Source organism: Bos mutus, chromosome 13 (genome assembly GCF_027580195.1).
Source record: "Bos mutus isolate GX-2022 chromosome 13, NWIPB_WYAK_1.1, whole genome shotgun sequence".
Classification (NCBI taxonomy): domain Eukaryota; kingdom Metazoa; phylum Chordata; class Mammalia; order Artiodactyla; family Bovidae; genus Bos; species Bos mutus.
The window spans coordinates 18,257,537-18,278,160 of NC_091629.1; the positions used below are offsets into that span (position 1 = coordinate 18,257,537).

A 20,624-nucleotide genomic window follows, 5' to 3' on the forward strand; every position below is an offset into this window, starting at 1 on the left:
ATTTATTATTCCACTTCTGTGAAGTACTTCGAGTGGTCAGAATCATAGAGGCCACCAGCGTGGTGGTTGCCAGGTGCATATGGGAGGGGAGAGATGGAGCGTTGCTCTTTGATGCAGATGGAGTTTCGGTTCTGCAAGGTGAAGGAGTTGTGGAGATGGATAGTGGTGATGGTAGTGTGGCGGAAGTTTAAAGCATCTCAGCTCAGTTCAGACTAGCCTCATTTTAAGTGCATAGGAGCCATGTGTGGCTAGTATCTGCTATATTGGAATGCATAATTCTTAAAAATTAATTTAGAAAATTTTCAAGCAATATGGGTTTTCTTGCTGTGTGAGTAAATGCTGAATAAAATACATTGATTCCCTTTTTTTGTGTGTGTGTTGTTGTTGTTTTAAGAAAAATTATGCATGCATAAAATCTGGAAGGATAAGTATACCCCAGTATTTACTGTTGTCTTGTCTTTGGGTAAAATTATTTGTGTTCGTCACCTTATCTACATTTTGTAATCTTAGGCCTGTTAACAGCTTAAAATATTTTTTGTATTTCATACAGTTCACCCATTTAAAGTATATGATTCAGTGTTTTCTAGTATATTCAGAGTTGTGCAGCTATCACCACAATTAATTTTTAAATATTTTCTTCACCCCACCAAGACCCTAGTTAGTACCCAGTAGCAGGCACCTTCTATTCCCTCCCTGCCCCCACAACTCCTCCAACCTTAGGCAACTTTAATCTCCTGTCTCTGAGATTTGCCTTTTCTAGATACTTCATGTAAATGGAATCATACAATAAGTGGCCATTTGTGACTTTTCATTTGGCATGGTATTTTTAGGGTTCATTGTATTGAGCATATATCAGCATTTCACTCCTTTTTATGGCTAAATCATATCCCATTGTATCGATATTACCACATTTTACTTAACCATTTATCAGTTGATGGAGATTTGGGTTGATTCTCCTTCTTGGATATTACGAATAATGTGGAGAACATGTGTGTGCAAGCTTTTGCCTGGACATGTGTTTTCATTTCTCAGTTGCCTTTGTAACAGTAATGAACAGGATTTGGCAGGGGAAAGGAACCTGAGCTTTAGAGGCAGTTGAGAGCAGACTAGTCCCCCGCCTGCCCTTGCCCTTAGAGAAAGAAAAAAGATGGCTAAAGCCTCTGCTTTTTCTAGGCAGTTCTCAGAACACTCTTTGAGCATGATAATGGTTAACTGGTTCATTATCATAAGGGAGACCTAGAATATACATCTGGCTTTTTAAAAGCTATTTTATTTAAGGATTCTAAGATTGTGGTTCTCATTTTGCAAGATGCTGCCATTACAACTTGGATAGAAAGCTGTCTCTCAGATGTGACCATCTAGTAACTGTCGGCATCCATAGTGATGTTCAAAGCACTGTAGGGCAAGTGGTCTCAGTCAGAGCTGAGTTCATGTCTCACTTCTTTGAAGGTAATGGGACCATCTGATCTGAGATGTATGTATGCATTCTTAATCTTATATCTCTGTTTGAGCTGGTTTGACTGAATTATTTATGGTTATTTCATCCTTGGATATTAAAGTCTTGACACTTTCAGATGTGTGTATATCATAGGCATTGTTTACTTTTAATTAATGTCAGTGATCAGAGCTTCCTCTGCATGGATAATAGGAAGAACACTGCATCCTAGGTCTGAAGATGACCTTGAGACCCAGCTCTGTGAGTGACACGCTCGTTGCCCTTAAGCCGGGTGCTTCTCAGTTGCTTCTCTGTAAAACAAGAAGAGTTTAGATTAAGTAAAACCCTAGATTCTTCTCAGTGATTCAGAGTGCTGCATTTTCATAATTGATTTCAGTTGATACTATGATTTGAAATATGAATCTTAATCTTTTGTCCTTCTTAAGGCCTGTATGTCCATGCCCCTTCAATGAGAAGATGCCTAAAGATTGTTGATAGTTATTTCTTTTGTAACCAGACACGTATTCAGAATAGAGTATCTTTTTCTCATCAGCTAAACCAGCTAATGCTGAAAACGATGGCACATGATGCCAAAATGAAAAAGGCTGTTTGTAGTCGTGTGTGTGAAGTGAATGCAGCCAATACAGATGCACCTTTTAGGAGCATTAGTTTAAAAATCATATTGAGAACTATGGAAGCATTGTCCCTCTTGGCCTGATCATGTCACGCCTGAAGTAACCATGTTTTAACAGGGCACCAGAGATTGGCCAGCTGGAGCCCATTTGCTGGGGACTGGCTGAGGTGAGGAGGGAAGGAGCTGTGAGAAGCACTGAGCGTGGGAGCTTGGAGAGGGGGCTCCTGGGAGGGGAGCTGGGAGGGGTGAACACCTGGAAAGGCTGTTGGGCAGCTCAGTGTTTAGACTTACGCAGCTGAACCGAGAGTCGTGGGCTGCTTTCACAGCGTGTCGAGTAAACTCATGAACACAACTGTTCCGCGCGGGACAAGCTGCCTGGTGGGGTTTGTGCTTCGCTCACACTAAGCAGTCAGGCAGACAGTCTCTTAGAGCAGAGCTGTGTGTGGGAGAGAGTCACACACTGTTTATAGAGAGGGGACAGAAGTGTCCCTGTGATAAAACATTTCTGTACAGGATGCTGTATCTAGAGAATACAGACATTTTGCCTTGCATAAATACAGTCTACCTACCAGAGAAATAGTTAGGAAAACTTAGTTATAAGGGGTTTAATAACTGATTTGGTTAAAAACTTGAAAATGTTTCTTTAATTGGGTTTCTTTTATTATCAAACTGAAAGAATAGTGGGAAAAATTCAGTTAGTAGTTAAGAACAGAAGAAAAATTAGTTACATTTCCTATTTGCTTCTTGTCTTTATTAACAGTGTTCTAATATGATTATCCTAAGCAACGTAATTGATGTTTAGTATTTAAATTTACCTTTGGTGCAAGTGTATCTTCATTGGCGAAGTAGTTTCTTTTTCTGATCCCTCTGGGCTTTCCAAATTCCTTGGCACTACTGAACATTTTCTGGTGAAAAGGAGACTGAACTTTCTTTTATGCTGCACAGTTTTATCCACTAATCCAGAGTAGCATTCTATTCCTGGATAGTCAGTTACTTGTTTTGTGGTGTTTGAGATTGAGGAAGAGAGGAAAAGGAGGAGACCCAGCTGCCTTTTATGTGAAGAGCCTGTGGCATCTGGAAGGTCTTTTGCCCACAGTTATAGGAAATTGAAAGATAAGCTGCTTCTGTTCGGGTCTGTGTTTTAGGAAAAGATTGAGTGGGGTGATTGCTTCCAGACTGGATGTAGGCTCTACACTCCCGATGTGTTCACTCATCAGAGGGTTGTTCTAGAAAGGCTTTACAAGGTTCATTTCCTTAAAATACAAATGTATAAACCTTTTTACATCTGGCTTAATTTAAATGTAGGGCTAGTGACAACCTGAAAAGCATGTAAGGTGTCTGTGTTCACCACTTGGGATCCCAGAATAGTCAGGAAAGATAAACACTTAATTGGTTATAAAAAGAAAGTGTTTTATAGTGACCACACTTTTACTCAGTGAGTGATATTTATAGTATTAAATATGTTGCTGAGGGGTGACAGAAATATGGAAATGAAGTTTTCCTTCTGCCTGAGTAGTTTTTAACTTAACAGGTCCAAAATGTTTCCACAAAGACATCACACACATATTTTTAAGTGCCATCATGGGTAGCAGTGGAGTACCTGATGCTTTAATTCTCTTCCTGTTTCTCTTCAAATGCCTACGCCTCTTAGAAAAGAGCATAACTTTAAATATTATTTAGTTAGATCAGTGGTTTAAAGAAATTTCAAATACTGACTTAAAAACCCCAGTTTGGGTTATATAAATACTTGTACCAACATTAAGTGGAATATTGTTTTAAGTATTTAGGATCTGAATTTCTTACATATTAATTTGGGTTGATGATGTACCAGAACTGAAATTGTTTATACTGTAGTATATTTGAATGTAGTATATATTGTAGTATGTATTTGAATGTCTTCCTGATTTTTTTTATTGACTTAGAATATATCGCTGCCTTTTTTTTTTTTCTTCACTAGTAATGGCATCATTTCTGGCCTTTGATTCTCCCCAACTCCTTACCAAAAAGATGTTTCCAGAGAGGTGTTTTTTTTTTTGTTTTTGTTTTTAACAGCTTTAATGTAGAAATATTTAGAAAACAGAGGAGTATAAACTGTGTCCTAATTCTTAAGCTTACTGTGGGCTTCCTGTAACTGTATTCTGATAAGACTGTAATTTTATTCAGGGGAGATTTTCAGTAAACCACTGGAATTCTGCTCTAGCTATCAGATTTAATGCTTTGGGTGACCTTGGCATAAATTTGCATATTGAGCTTAGTTTAGACAAGTTACTGTTTCAATGAGAGACTTGGAGAACTTTTCCTTCTTCCTCTTTCTATCAACCTGAGCCCCTCTCTCCATTTTTTATCCTTTTCATATTTCAAGTAAGATTTCTTTTTTTTTCTTTCTTTTTTTTTAATTTGGCGCCCTGGATCTTGGTTGCAGCACACAGAATCTTTGATCTTAGTTGTGGCATGTGGGATCTAGTTCCCTGACCAGGAATCGAACCCAGGCTCTCCGCATTGGGAGTGAGGAGTCTTAGCCACTGGACCACCGGGGAAGTCCCCAAGTAAGATTTCTTTAAAAACAAGGATTTCATCTCTTTAAGGTCAGGTGGGGGCAGTGGAAACCACTGGTTTAGACTAAGCAACTTATGTTCAGGTTTTACCAAAAACCTGGTCTGGTCTGCCTCTCAATAGTGTTAGAAATGCTTTTCTCCATGAAAATTGTAGGTTTGCATTCACTAGTATAACTGATATAGTACTTGTCATTCTAGCGTATGTTCAGATTTCACTTCCTACATAAAGTATCAGAGTTATGCCTGCAGGTGCTGGAAACCAGGACACACTACTGTATTTACTTCTGTATTTGCTGGCCTCTTAAATTAGCACCATATATTTTTATTAGCAACTTGAAACATGTAAGAATGCACATAAAAATATGAAGAATTTGTATACTGGAAAATGCTGTACTAGATCCATACTTGCAGTTATTTAAAATATAATCTGTAGAAGTTTGATTTGGAGGTTGTTTTTTTTTTCTTTCCTGACTCAATTATGTATGGCTAGTCAAAGGTTTCGGAGAAGGCAGTGGCGCCCCACTCCAGTACTCTTGCCTGGAAGATCCCATGGAAGGACGAGCCTGGTGGGCTGCAGTCCATGAGGTCGCTAAGAGTCGGACACAACTGAGCGACTTCACTTTCACTTTTCACTTTCATGCATTGGAGAAGGAAATGGCAACCCATTCCAGTGTTCTTGCCTGGAGAATCCCAGGGACGAGGGAGCCTGGTGGGCTGCCGTCTATGGGGTCACACAGAGTCAGACATGACAGAAGCGACTTAGCAGCAGCAGCAGCAGCAGACAAAGGTTTAATATTGGGTTTCATGGGGGTTCTTTTTGTTTTGTTTTTACTTTGATGGTGCAATTATAAATGCTTTTCTTCTAAAAACAGGGACAAAATGATGCTGTCCTTGATATGGTGTCTTTGCTGAGGGACTGCAGTGTACAGACAAGCCCTGCTGTCTGTTGGTCCTACACATCTTGCCTTCAGCCTCCTGAACTAGCACTGTCGTCTGTTGGGCTCCTCTCCGTGTTCTTGGCCCAGATGAGCCTGAGTGCAGCCCCTGACAAGGTTTAAGCCTCCTGGCAGAGCTCGTTTCTGAAACGATGGTTATTGTGTTTGTCAGTTAATGACCTCTTTGCCTAAATAAAGTTCACAGTCATTGATGTGTCATGATCCTTCTGTCAAGATTTGACCTGTAGATACTTTCTCGTGAGGCAGGCTCTTTCTGCTTTTACTTACCTCTTTGTAGTTGGTGTGAAGGAGTATTTTTGCTTTTGAGATAAGAGGTTCATGCATTTGATCAGTCTTATGTATAGTTAGAATTCATATGGTTTTAAATCATCTGTACCCTATGGCCTCAGATCACATATTTTCATTTCAATCATCTGACTCTTGCTTTCTGAGGAAGGAGTTATTTCTGAGAGGGAATATGGCCGGGATTATTAGTAAAACTTTAGTGTTTTGGCCCTAATCAGTAGGTGTGGGTATACTTTGCAGAGATTGATAAGAAGGAATATGGCTGAAATATTCAGTAGTGAATTTAAATCATTCTCAAAAATTGAAGATTTAAGTGTAGTTCATCAGATGGCATATGCTTAACCAAAATTCACTTCAGTTAATAAAAGACTTAGTAATGTTAACTCCATTATTAATGAGTTTGAACTTTTCCCAAAATCTTTTAGCATTTACCAGGTGTTTTACTCTTCCTATAAAGTGTTTTTGTTTTTAATTAATGAAACCAGGGCCCGATGCCTCTTTCAGAATAATTGTATCTTCCTGACAAATTGCTACTACTCCCAGTTCACGAATGTAATTATTTTGCATAAAATTCCCAATCTTCCCTCTTACTTACTTCCTCTTCTGTTTCCCACTACCAAAACTTTTGGTTGCAAGCACCATGAACTAAAACTTAAGCAAAAGTGATGATGTGCTTGTACTTGTTTATGAAAAGTTTGGGGGAGGAATGGTGAAATCAAGAGGACTGTCTTTCGGGCACAGCTGGATTGAGGATCTAGCAGCAGCAGCAGCAGCGGGAAAGTTTTCTGTTCTGTGCTTTTCTCATGCTCACTGTTAGCCCTGTTTGGGGCACATGTCAAAGTCTGTACTTTATCAGAATCTTAAGAGAGAGAACACTAATTGGTTAACCAGAGTCATATACTCTCTGCTCTGGCGGTTCCAAGAGGAAGCTGGACAGGGAGGGGAACGAGTGTCTCCTTTACTCCAGTGACCCAGTGCCTGCTGTATACCCGAGAAGCAAGATGGGCTGTTGAAGGGGAAGAACTGTATCCTGTTCAGCTCTCTATATTTAGCACATTAATGGATAAAGTGCTCCAAATGATTGATGAACCGATGAACAGTGGTTTCATTCTATTAAATTGGATATTTTCCCCTTTATGCTGTGAGCCCAGAAGTGTATGGTTTGGCTAAAGGAAGCTTTCCTTAGTATTCGGATAGTGGTGCTGACCTGCTGAAAGTGGCCATTCTGATAGCCAAGGAGGCTCATGAGAATGGTTAGCCACTTGGGGGCAAATCTGGAGAGCATGCCCATCCCTCTGTACTCCTTTCAGTGCCCACCTCTAGACAGTTTGATGTTATCGTAAGACACCTTCCTCCCTAAGAACAATGATGGTGAATATTTTCAGGTCTGTTCAGAAGTGAGGAGTTCCCCTTAACCTCAGGCAGTCAACTGCCTATTTACTCTGTCCTTCTCCCTTCCCAGTTAAGAACAGAATAAATAGGAAGGTGTGGGCCCTTTGATTCAGTTTCTGATTCAAAAGGCTTTTAAGGGGTGAAGCAGAGGCCAGTGTCTTTTAAATGTTTTTAAACAAGAATCAAATAGATAACATCAATGAACCCCAAAGGAAGCTGTTGATTTGAAGTTGTTTCTTAACAGCAAGCAATGAGCTGGGAAAAAAATAAAAAAACATAGGGCCCTTGAGTTCTTTTTCTAATCACCCATAATAATTCTAACATTAGCTGATAGAGGTTGTTGGAGACTTTCTTTCAAGGAATCTTTGGCTTGTTGTCGGCATAGAAAAACTGAAGAAATACACACAGGAAATGGAAGATAGGAGTAGGAGGGAGCCTTCTTCACTCATTGTATTTCTATACCATGTACCTGCTTTATATCTGAAAAAAGTGTTTTATTCAGTAAGTGAAAAGCTAGAGGAAGTTTTAATTGTTTTTGAGGGTGCTAACACACATGAATGTGTTATTCTAGCTCCAGATGGACAAAATTTTGGAGATGGTCTCCGTGAAGGGTACCTTCATCCAGGGAAAGGGGCAAATGATAGAATTCCCAAGATGATCAGAAATGTCAGAAACCTGCTTATGAAGACAGTTACCATCTTAACCGAGAATATTTTTCATCTTTCAATGTAAACTTTAACTTGGATTCCTCCTAGCTAATTGTAGAATAACCATTTTCTGTACAGCATTTTCCAGTAAGCAGTGTCATTATTTATAAGACTGTTTCATTCAACTCAAGTAAACTGAAGAAATTTACTTTATGGCTGAAATAATCATCTTTTATATGTAAGATTTTGTAGCTAAGCTCCCTTATGAGCATATTCTAACTTTTTCACAGCTGTAGGTAGATAACATTGGGTACCATGGAGCAGTGAGGTGTGCCTCACTCGGAAGTCTTACACCAACTTTGTTAGCTGTTGTGGGGCAGGCACTTAGAACACCGGTGTTCTCCGTAGGAAATGGGGTTTTCTTTCATCCTGAGCTGCAGTTTGACTCCCCAGGATGTTTTCTGTGTGTGGTGACATTTCCAAATCTTTCTATATTTGTTTTACTAAGATGTTGAGCTGCTTTTCCAGGAGGCAGGGAAAACCAGAAAGGGCTGTCTTTGGGTCACATCTCTGCTCTGAAGTGGAATGGGATTAACATGGAAGTTCCAGAAGAATTGGATTTGGGCCCATGGAGAGTTTATGAAATGAATGGAGAAATAAGATGTCTCTTCTCAGAATTCATTGTGATGCTTGGTCTCTTCAGAATTAGCCTAGAACACCTCCTTTATTTCTGAAACACTTTTCTGTCAGGTGGTTTTCTCTAAATGACCTAGTTTGTGGGAACCTTTTTTTTTTTCTTTTCTTTTTAATCAGTTTATTAAGCAACAGATTTTTTGAATCAAAAAGATGGTTCAAAACAATTTAGCAGTAAAATTTCCATAAGGGATAGTGAATTTGGCCTTTAATGCAAATCAGTTTGCACCAGAACTGACTTCCCTGTCTGTTGGCTAAAATACTGGGCAGAATGAGATGCAGACTGTGCAGAGGACGCCAGAGCCATGCTTTATGACTAACTAGGGTTCCATCGTGAGGACGTTTGTCTCAGTGAGCTGCATGCTGCTTTTGGCCTCACGTATACCAAGTTCTGGTAATATATCCAGATTTAGGATTTCTGGAAGTTGCTGGGGTTTTTGGTAAGATTCATTTTCCCCCTCATTTTTCATAGTTAATATTGATTTCTAGAATAGTAGTGCAGTAACTTATCTTACCACAGTTGAATTAGTTGACTTTATGATCGTGGTTTACAAACGGTGGTGGTATGAGAGTGACAGCCTTAATGATTAGAAAGCCAGATTTGCATGTACTGAACTTTAAATCCTAATGTATTGGCTTTTGTTTCTGCCTGGTTTTGGTCTTTAGAGTTATAGCCTGTAAATTTTATTTAGATTATTAAGTCAATGATAAATTTTTACCCTGCTCTGTAGGGAACATTCATGGTCACTTTGCAAGCCATACAAATTATCAGTTGCCCAAGTTTTATCTTATTTTCTTAACCATTGTTTTTAAGGAACTTGGAAAAGTGGATCTAAATTTCTGCTTTTATGTATTGGGTCATTTAAATAATTTTTCAGTTCCCTCATATACACAGAAGCTTTTCCTTTCTCAGAAGGATCCCCTGATTCTGTCAGTTAACCGTTTGTTCTGACGCCTAGTGCGGGCTGTCCCTGTCTCTGCACTGACTCCACGGCACGAGAGCGCCTTTGTCCAGGAGTGGTGCCGACTGTGGGGCGGGATACACGGCCATCCATGCCTAGTTTGGGTAGTGTGCAGAAACTCCCAGTCCCGTCACAATCTGCAGGATAGTTCCCAGGCAACACAAACTTACTTTCTCTGGCACTCAAGATTAGGTGGTAATGACACTGAAATGGTGAACATTTTTCTGTTTTCAGAGGTTCAACATCACAAGGAGAAAAACATTCACATTTGATTTTAAAGTAATCGGTTGGGATATAATCCTAATTCTCAACTTTAAATATTTCATCCCAAACTAGTTTTTTAAAGGTCTGATCAGAACTCTGCCTCACTGGATTCATGTCATCTACAGCATAAAATGTCCTGTTAGAGGTAGAGAAGGTCAGGCTGTGCTTCCTTTAAGGGTTCAGAACATACTGGATAAGGATATCTACTCACCTTTTTTTGTCATACTGGGCCAGGGTTTATGATCCTACCATCAGTGGAATTAGTAAATATTGCAAGTTGCTCGTGTTTTGACTTGACTTAAATTTTTTTTTCCAATAGAAACTATGTTCCAACTTCCTGTCAACAATCTTGGCAGTTTAAGAAAAGCCCGGAAAACTGTGAAAAAAATACTTAGTGACATTGGGTTGGAATACTGTAAAGAACACATAGAAGTAAGTAGCATGCCGTTTTCTAATTTTCACACGACTCAGCTTCTGCTCCCTTACTTTGTGTCGGTGGCCAGGATCGTTCGTTTTTAGGTGCGATTCTGAAGTTTAACTGCAGCATTAGCTTTGCTAGAACTTTCTCAATTAGCCTAACTTGTTCCCTTCTCCCTAAAGTGGGCTTTTTCATCTTTGCGTCCTGAAGCAAAAGCAGTTACCACTGAGAACGTGCCACGTCGGACGTTTTCTACTAGGTGCTTTAAAATGGTCTCTAAATTCAAATCCTTTAAAACAGCCCCTAGGGGGGTATAGGAATTCTTCTCTCAGATACGCATGTGAAGAACCAGCAAAGGACTAGGTCCCCTCACAGCTGAGCATGTGGCAGGTCTGTCTGTGGGACTCCGGAGCCCGTTCTCCTTCCGATGTGCCTGAGTGTTTGGCCGGCCTCCTGATTGCTGAGGCGCAGTGCTTGGGAGCTCGTCGTCTCTTTCCTCGGGTTTGAGCGTTTGTAGGCCCTTTTTGACCCATCGTAGACTATTGTCTTTCCCTCGGGAACAGTTTGCACTTTACAAACTGTTTTTCTCGCCTTTTATTCTGTGAGCTTTCTACCAGCCCTGTGGGATAACCAGTGCAGTGGTCTCCTCTTCTAGATCTCATTACTCTGATCTTGTGCTTAGTGGATCAGAAACCTCTGATTGGAAAGAAATGTTTAAAGCTGTTTTTCCCACTAGCCTTTTATGTTCCAGCTGGCCAGGGACTGTAACTACCTTGCCCATCTGTGTCTCCTCAGCACCTAGCACAGTGCTGGGCACGCAACAGGCACTTGGTAAATGTTGGGAAGAAATTGAAAGTGAAAAAGCAATTTCCTTCATGCAACAGGTTTTCTTTTCCTGGTTCCCTTACATACTCTAGGGGCATATCATGAAGACTAAAGCTTCTCAGAATTGGATTTCTCTAGCTATGTCATCCCCAGTGTGGAAGTTCACTCCACACCCTCTCCAATACTTCAGGTACAGGTAGATCTACCTGATGAAGTAGTCCATTTACTTCCCATGCAGTGGGGTAATCTTCACAAGAATAAATAGTGCAAATATTAAAGGTACTTTTCCTATCCTACATTTGATTTGTTCATCCCTATTACACCCACTACGTACTCTGGAATATATTTATGTATACTTGATATTCCACACTGAACTGTGAACCTTTTGGGAACAAGAGGAATTTTACCATAAAACTTAATATTCCTAGCTCAAGCTTGGGGGGGGGGGTCAAATTTTTACATAAGAGTAATTTAACATAATATCACATGCTTTCTTTGAGTAGCTGTCCTCCTTTGGGGGTTCAGAAATCCTGAGTTTTCCTTCTAGTCCAATCCCACCCCACCCCCATCTCCATAGAACATTTTTCTTCACGGAACCAGAATACCACATTTGTAGTGCTAAGACTGAGTGAATGTCGCTGTCTTACGCTCTGCTCTAATATTACAGCTGATGAGGTACAGCTCTTAAGAAGGGTGCTTTGGTATCAATACATGGCTTAATTTTTTACTTAAGTAGAGCTTCCAGTGGTTTCTTTGGAAACCTGGTGACCATGAGGAGAATGTTCAGTTGATGTACCGTGTTCACTGTAACACCCACGTGCCCTTTTGTTTTTCCTAAGAACCTTACGACTCCTCGTCTCGTTCTGGGTGGGGTTGACTTTCTGTTCATCTCCCCAGCCCTAGTAAGAGAGAGGATTTATATGTCAAGTTGGGCTAGAATTAATACCATGTTTTTGAAACTTCTCTCACTGTTTTCTAGGACTTTAAACAGTTTGAACCTAATGACTTTTATTTGAAAAACACTACATGGGAGGATGTAGGACTGTGGGACCCCTCGCTTACGAAGAACCAGGTAAGCGGCGCGGGAGGCTGCCCCAAGGCAGCGTTTCCCCTTTTCAGTTCTGGGCCTTTCATAGTGTTACATTATTTGTAGACAACCTAATGTGGAAAGTGTTAAAAATTTATTATTTCATACTTTCCTAAGAGATAGAGAAAAATAGGAAGAACTTTGGTCTAGTTTTTTTCATTGTCCTGAAACTATATGTAAGAGGAATAGCAAAGTTTGTCACTTCAAAGTTGTAACGCCCAGTGTGCACCAGAATCCCCTCTCCTCCTCTCACCCTGCCAAAAGTATTCTGGTTCTTCTGATTCTCAAGTGTTCCGTCCAGTGTTCAGTTTATCTAGGGTATCCATCATTTTTCTGTGTTGCAGTCCTTGTTTTTTTCTATAAAGGGGAAGTCAGGACTCTTTCTTCCATTTAGGTTTTCTTGCTCGTCTGTATCGTCACCCAGCCTCTGTGGGGTAGTCTGAGCCAGCACTCGGGCTGTGGGATAGGTGGCTCTGTAGGGTGGTAGAGGTGGGCAGCTTAACTGTTACTGATTGGAATTACAAACGGTATTAGGTAATCAAAGGCACCAGCAGTGCCGACAAATAGCAATAGGTGATGTTACAACAAAAGATAGAGGGCCACGGGCGATGTGTCTTCCCAGGGAGAAGTGATCATCAACTCAAACTGCACCATCATTTATTTCAGTGGTGATTGAATTCTGGATTGTTTATCTGTTCATCCGTTGGAACATACTTGGCAGGGAGTTAGTACTTTTAAATGCCACCTCAGAAATGTGATGTCATCTGGTTCTTTTCTTATTAATAACCCAGGAAAGGGTATTAACCAGCAGCCTTAAAATAGGAAAGCTTCCAGTAGGACACATCACTTAGTTAATTCAGTTTTACCAATACCAGAGAAGGAAAAGCACAGTACTTCATTTTGGTTGTAACCAGTGTCTGAAACAAGGTAGATTTTTTATAAGAAAAAAATGATCACCTCTCACCAAACTTGTGTTTCCTCTATCATGAAAGGACCAACTGCACAGATGTTAATGAACTGTTTCTGTAAGTTGCTCTTTGACACTAGTAAATTGTGCAGTGCTTGTTTTATTGGCTTTTTAATATCCTGCATTCCCCACATTCTGTAGGAATTTTTACTTAATTTCTTAATTTGAATCAGAGCAGCTGTCACTTCATTACTTCTTTTGAAACTGCTCTTGCTTGAGAAGAAGGAACAGCGTGGCTTACAGAAGAAAGCTGACTTTTCAGATCAGTGGGGTTTTGATCTCAGTGAAATCCGAATGCTACACTCGACTTAGATCAGAGGAGGGAATGTTTGAAATTTTTGAAAATGTGCCCTTTTTTTTCTATGAAAATTTTTCCATGATGGAAAGGATCAAAGGTGTGTCTTTATGTTGTATGGCCTAATTGCACTAGAACACTTTGGGGCCTGAGTTTTAGTGTATAGTGAGTCTGGAACCTTCAGCAACTTAACAGCTGTACTTACAGAGTAATTGTAGTGATTTCGCTTAGCTTATTCTTTGTCCTTTCTAATTATAAAATGTTTATCTTGAAGCCATTTGTCTTTGGGTTTCTCTAAACCAGTGAGCAAATGTGACTGAATGTGACTGTTCTTTTCTAAAAACACTGAGGAAAAATTCTGAATGGAGTTTTTATTTGTAACACCAAAATAAGTGTTTATTAGTTTACAACAGCGTTTTCATTTGGGTTTATATTAGGTTGGTACAAAAGTAATTGCGGTTTTTGTATTGTTGAAATTTACCTTTGCTGTTGGAATACACTTAAATAAATGTAGTTATGTTATACGTTTTAATGCACATGTCTCACTTTATGTTTTTTTGTGAATGACTTATTACTTGCTGTTTATATTTATTTTAGACTATGGAAAGGATGTTAGACAAAAAGCAAATTCAAGTGATTTTCTTATTCGTGTTCAAAATGGGTTGTAAAGCAGCGGAGTCAACTAGCAGTACAGTGCATTTGGCCCAGGAGCTGCTAACGAGCGTACGTGCACTGGTGGTTCAAGAAGTTTTGTGAAAGAGACGAGAGCCTTGGAGGAACGTAGTGATCACTCATCGGAAGTTGACAATGACCAGGAAGTTGACAATGACCGGGTGAGAGCCATCATCGAAGCTGATCTTCTTACTGCATGAGGAGTTGCCAAAGAGCTGAACATTGCCCATTCTACAGTTGTTCACGATTTGAAGCAAATTGGAAAAGTGAAAAAACTCGATAAGTGGGTGTCTCATGATAAGCTAACCGAAAATCAAAAAGTCGTTTTGAAGTGTCTTCTCTTATTCTGCGCAACAACAGTGAACCGTTTCTCTATCGGATTGTGACATGCAATAAGAAGTGGATTTTATATGACAGATGGTGACAACCAGCTCAGTGGTTGGACTGAGAGGAAGCTCCACAGCACTTCCCAAAGCCATGCTGGCACCGAAGAAGGAACGTGGTCACAGTCTGGTGGTCTGCTGCCTGTCTGATCCACTGTAGCTTTCTGAATCCTGACGAAATCATTACAAGAAGTACGCTCAGCAAATCGATGAGACGCACCAAAAACTCGACCACCTGCAGCCGGCACTGGTCAGCAGAAAGGGCCGGGTTCTCGGGCACAGCACCACCCGGCGCACGTGGCACAGCGGCGCTCACAGGCTGCACATGCCGGAAGGTCCGCCTCGGCCGCCGTGTCCACCTGGACTCTTGCCAGCCAACTGCCACTTCCTCAAGCATCTTGACAGCTGTTTGCAGGGAAAACGCTTCCACAACCAGCAGGAGGCAGAAAACGCTTTCCAAGAGTTGGTTGACTCCTGAAGCACAGGTGTTTACCACGCTGCAGGAATAAACAAACTTACTTCTCATTGGCAAAAATGTGTTGATTGTCGTGGTTCCTATTTTGATTTATAAAAATATGTTTGAGCCTAGTTATAATGATTTAAAATTCAGTCCAAAACCGCAATTACCTTTGCACCAACCTAATGTTTTATAAATTATGCATTTTGCAGAAGGAAGTTTTACTCAGATCAATGCATTACAGTTTCAGTTCTAAAAATTGCATTGTCTCTTCAACACTATCTTGGGGAAAAAAATCTAGAACCTGTTAATGCTTATCTGAAGTGGCATTCTGATTCCAGTTTTTGTCTTTTCTTTAGGACTATCGGACAAAACCTTTTTGCTGCAGTGCTTGCCCATTTTCTTCAAAATTTTTCTCTGCCTACAAAAGTCATTTCCGGAATGTCCATAGTGAAGACTTTGAAAACAGGATTCTCCTTAATTGCCCCTACTGTACGTTCAATGCAGACAAAAAGACTTTGGAAACACACATTAAAATATTTCATGCTCCAAACGCCAGCGCACCAAGTAGCAGCCTCAGCACTTTCAAAGATAAAAGCAAGAGTGATGGCCTTAAACCCAAGCAGGCTGACAGTGTAGAGCAAGCGGTTTATTACTGTAAGAAGTGCACTTACCGAGATCCGCTTTATGAAATAGTTAGGAAGCACATTTACAGGGAACATTTTCAGCATGTGGCAGCACCTTACATAGCAAAGGCAGGAGAAAAATCACTCAATGGTGCAGTCCCCTTAGGCACAAATGCCCGGGAGGAAAGTAGTATTCACTGCAAGCGATGCCTTTTTATGCCAAAGTCTTACGAAGCTTTGGTACAACATGTCATTGAAGACCATGAACGCATAGGCTATCAGGTCACTGCCATGATTGGTCACACAAATGTGGTGGTTCCCCGATCCAAACCCCTGATGCTAATTGCTCCCAAACCTCAAGAGAAGAAGGGCATGGGACTCCAGTCAAGAATTGGTTCCCTCGCTTCTGGAAACGTACGGTCTTTGCCATCACAGCAGATGGTGAATCGACTCTCAATACCAAAGCCTAACTTAAATTCCACAGGTGTCAACATGATGTCCAATGTTCACCTGCAGCAGAACAACTATGGAGTCAAATCTGTAGGCCAGGGCTATGGCGTTGGTCAGTCAATGAGACTGGGGCTAGGTGGCAACGCACCGGTTTCCATCCCTCAACAGTCTCAGTCTGTGAAGCAGTTACTTCCAAGTGGAAATGGAAGATCTTACGGTCTTGGGTCAGAGCAGAGGACCCAGGCGCCAGCAAGATACTCACTGCAGTCTCCGAATGCCCCATCTCTCTCTTCAGGCCAGTTAAAGTCTCCATCCCTCTCCCAGTCACAGGCATCCAGAGTATTAGGTCAGTCCAGCTCCAAGCCAACTGCAGCTGCCACTGGCCCTCCACCACCCAATACTTCCTCAACTCAGAAGTGGAAAATATGTACCATCTGTAATGAGCTGTTTCCTGAAAATGTATATAGCGTGCACTTCGAAAAAGAACATAAAGCTGAGAAAGTCCCAGCAGTAGCCAACTACATTATGAAAATACACAATTTCACTAGCAAATGCCTTTACTGTAATCGCTATTTGCCCACAGACACTCTGCTCAACCACATGCTAATTCATGGTCTGTCTTGTCCGTATTGCCGGTCAACCTTCAATGACGTGGAAAAGATGGCGGCTCACATGCGCATGGTTCACGTGGACGAAGAGATGGGACCTAAAACAGATTCTACTCTGAGTTTTGATTTGACATTGCAGCAGGGTAGTCACACTAACATCCATCTCCTTGTAACCACGTATAACCTGAGGGATGCTCCTGCTGAGTCTGTTGCTTACCATGCCCAAAATAACCCACCCATCCCTCCAAAGCCACAACCAAAAGTGCAGGAAAAGGCAGATATTCCTGTTAAAAGCTCACCTCAAGCTGCAGTGCCCTATAAAAAAGATGTCGGGAAAACCCTCTGCCCTCTTTGCTTTTCAATCCTGAAAGGACCCATATCTGACGCACTTGCACATCACTTACGAGAGAGGCACCAGGTGATTCAGACGGTTCACCCAGTGGAGAAAAAGCTCACCTACAAGTGCATCCACTGCCTTGGTGTGTATACCAGCAACATGACCGCCTCCACCATCACTCTGCATCTGGTTCACTGCAGGGGTGTGGGAAAGACCCAGAACGGCCAAGACAAGACAAATGCACCTTCGCGGCTTAACCAGTCCCCAGGCCTGGCACCTGTGAAGCGCACTTACGAGCAAATGGAGTTCCCCTTGCTGAAGAAGCGAAAGTTAGATGAAGATAGCGATTCACCTGGCTTCTTTGAAGAGAAGCCTGAGGAGCCTGTTGTTTTAGCTTTAGACCCTAAGGGTCATGAAGATGATTCTTATGAAGCCAGGAAAAGCTTCCTAACAAAATACTTCAACAAACAACCTTATCCCACCAGGAGAGAAATTGAGAAGCTGGCGGCAAGCTTATGGTTGTGGAAGAGTGACATTGCTTCCCATTTTAGTAACAAGAGGAAGAAGTGTGTCAGAGACTGTGAAAAGTACAAGCCTGGTGTGTTACTGGGCTTCAACATGAAAGAGCTAAACAAAGTTAAGCATGAGATGGATTTTGATGCTGAGTGGCTCTTTGAAAATCACGATGAGAAGGATTCCAGAGTCAATGCTAGTAAAACAGCAGACAAAAAGCTCAATCTTGGGAAGGAAGATGACAGTTCCTCAGACAGTTTTGAAAATTTGGAGGAAGAATCCAATGGAAGTGATAGCCCTTTTGACCCTGTTTTTGAAGTTGAGCCTAAAATCCCTAATGATAACCCAGAGGAACACATACCGAAGGTAATTTCTGAAGATGCTTTAGAATCTGAGAAGCTAGACCAAAAAGCGGAGGATGGTTCAAAATATGAAACTATTCATTTGACTGAGGAGCCAACCAAACTAATGCATGATGCCTCTGATAGTGAGGTTGACCAAGATGATGTTGTTGAGTGGAAAGATGGTGCTTCTCCATCTGAGAGCGGCCCTGGTTCCCAACAGGTGTCAGACTTTGAGGACAACACGTGTGAGATGAAAGCAGGAACCTGGTCCGATGAGTCTTCCCAGAGTGAAGACGCGAGGAGCAGTAAGCCAGCTGCCAAAAAAAAGGCTACCGTGCAAGGAGACAGAGAGCAGTTGAAGTGGAAGAATAGTTCCTATGGAAAAGTTGAAGGGTTTTGGTCCAAGGACCAGTCACAGTGGAAGAATGCCACTGAAAACGATGAGCGCTTATCCACCCCACAGATCGAGTGGCAGAACAGCACCATTGACAGTGAGGATGGGGAGCAGTTTGACAGCATGGCCGACGGGGTGGCCGACCCGATGCACGGCAGCTTGACGGGGGTCAAACTGAGCAGCCAGCAGGCTTAAGGGCCGGCCTCTCGGGCCTTGGTGACAAATGCTGCGGCCTGGAACTCTGTTCTCCTTTCAGTTACGACTGCAAAGCTGTGTTCTAACTGGTACTGCCTTTCGAGTGCCGGGTCATCAGGCGGTGGGGACATGTGGCCACTCCAGTCCCAGTGGTCATTTCTAAGTCTGTGACACGTGATTGGCTGATCTTGGCTTTAGAACGCTCTGTGACAGACACAGTAACTAAATGTGAAAAACCAATAAGCTGGTGGCTCATGAACGCACATGAGAAAAAGCAGAGGTTTGTTTTATCTGCCGTCTCACCATTTCTTTCCCTCTGTAAAACAGTGTCTGGTTGGACGTCCTTGAGAAGCATTCTCCTGATTACAATGGTCGTGCAGGGCCAGCACACAAGCTACCAGTCCAGTGTGTACAGTAGACTTCGGGGAAATCAATTTTTTTCATGTATTCATTCTGAATAGTTGAAATGTATATTTGTACAGTCTTTTAGACCTATTCAAGTGAAGCTTACGATACTGTTACTGTGTACCCATCATAGACTCTTTTCTTTTTTAGTGTTGCCCTTGCTGTGTAATAAGCGCTGTATCTAGCTGACCTAGCAAAAGCCTGAAACTACGCTAGTGTGGACTTCGGGACAGACTTAGTTTTTGCACATAACCTTGTACAATCTCGCGACAGAGGCCAGCCACGTAAGATATATATCTGGACTCTCTTGTATTATAGAATTTTTCTTGTTCTGAATATCCTTGACATTACAGCTGACAAAAACAAAAACTGGTATTTCAGATGTTTTCTGAAATCTTTTAAGCTAAAAATCACATGCAAGAATTGACTTTGCAGCGACTAATTTTGACACCTTTTAGATCTGTATGGAAGTGTGTTGTGTTGAAGCAGCAGGCCAATGAGTGCTGCTTTTTGGATATTTAGTTTTATCTTTAGTTAAACACCACCCTGGTGTATTCATTTATACCATCTAATATATGACACACTGTTGTAGTATGTATAATTTTGTGATCTTTATTTCCCTTTGTATTCATTTTAAGCATCTAAATAAATTGCTGTATTGTGCTTAATGTAGATACTTACTTGCGTTATTACACCTCCAGTCCTCTGTGTCCGTCACATCTTGTACCAGTTGATGCCTCATCAGAGAAGGAGGCACAGCCACCGAGGAAGCTTGTGGAAGACCAGGAATGGCATAAAGAACGCTTTCTCTCAAGGCTCTTGTTACACATTCTTTGGTTCGGTTTGGCTTTTGTCTGTTACCTTTTTAATCACTAAAATAAACATCCTTGAATTTTTTCAGGTCCCCTGTTGTTAAGGATCAGAACCTGCTTAGATATGTAAATGTCTCAGTGATAAAGGATGTAAACATAAATAAGCATTGATTTGCAAGCAGAATCTTACTACCCTGGTGTTCTTTCTTCTAAATGAAGTCCATGTTAGTTTTCACTTCATAATGGGAACAGTTGTACTAACCAGGCAACTACTCTTCTTTTAACTCTGGACCATCTTGCTATTAAGAGAAAGGCTTTGGAGAGCACATGTTCTGGGGGCTATCAAGATGCAGGAGCTGGTAGGGCGCGAGTGACCCCGTACCAAAGAACAGGGAGTTAGGAGGTGGCAGAAGTGGTCCAGTGTGTTTGGTGGTGGTAACATGACGGGATGGATGCTCTTTAGTCCATGCGGAGGCTGGTCAGTCACCTTTCAGGGACATTGGCTTAAAGAGTTCTGAAGTGGACTAGTTTCCATGATTTCTAAGACTCCAGAAAGTTCAGTTTAACGCTTTTGTTACCCGAGCAAAAGTTTGACCAGCCTCCCCCCAAAATGTAAAGCTGTGCCTCTCAGAACAATATAGGAGAAAGCACAAGAATGGACTAGAACCTTCAGGGTGTTTGGAGCTGGCACGGAGCTAATTTTTTTTTTTTTTTTTTTTTTTTTGAGCTATTTTAAACTGTCACACAGATAGATTATAAATTCTGTGGACATCCAAGATGCTGCAGATTACCTAATCAGAAAAGGTGGCGTTGAGAACATGTCTTACCTGCATTTAAGCCATCTCACATTTGCTTTGAAATTACTCTGCCTAATAGGAAGAATTTAGCCTGGTCTTGTGAGTCCTACATGAAGTACTAGTGAGACTTGTGCAGTATAGGGGTTGAGGGTGGGGAGGTGTGCTCCGGGCTGGACATTTGAGCAGAGAGATGAGGACGCTTCTGTGCTGTGGTGG

General features: G+C 41.4%; 1 protein-coding gene across 5 annotated transcripts in view; it reads left to right on the forward strand.

The window, feature by feature from the left end:
• Positions 1-19,626, forward strand: part of ADNP (activity dependent neuroprotector homeobox) — a 30,477-nt gene extending 10,851 nt beyond the window's left edge. For 3 of the 5 annotated variants that reach the window (XM_070381036.1, XM_070381035.1, XM_070381039.1), the window contains 3 exons: positions 10,143-10,255; positions 12,046-12,138; positions 15,287-19,626. In XM_070381036.1, the coding sequence (XP_070237137.1) occupies positions 10,148-10,255; positions 12,046-12,138; positions 15,287-18,394 (3,309 nt within the window). In that variant the 5' untranslated portion in view covers positions 10,143-10,147 and the 3' untranslated portion in view covers positions 18,395-19,626. Of the gene's footprint in view, positions 1-4,491; positions 4,616-10,142; positions 10,256-12,045; positions 12,139-15,286 lie in introns of those variants that run through there. The other 2 variants (XM_070381038.1, XM_070381040.1) reach the window with 2 other exon arrangements.
• Positions 19,627-20,624: the final 998 nt, after the last annotated feature.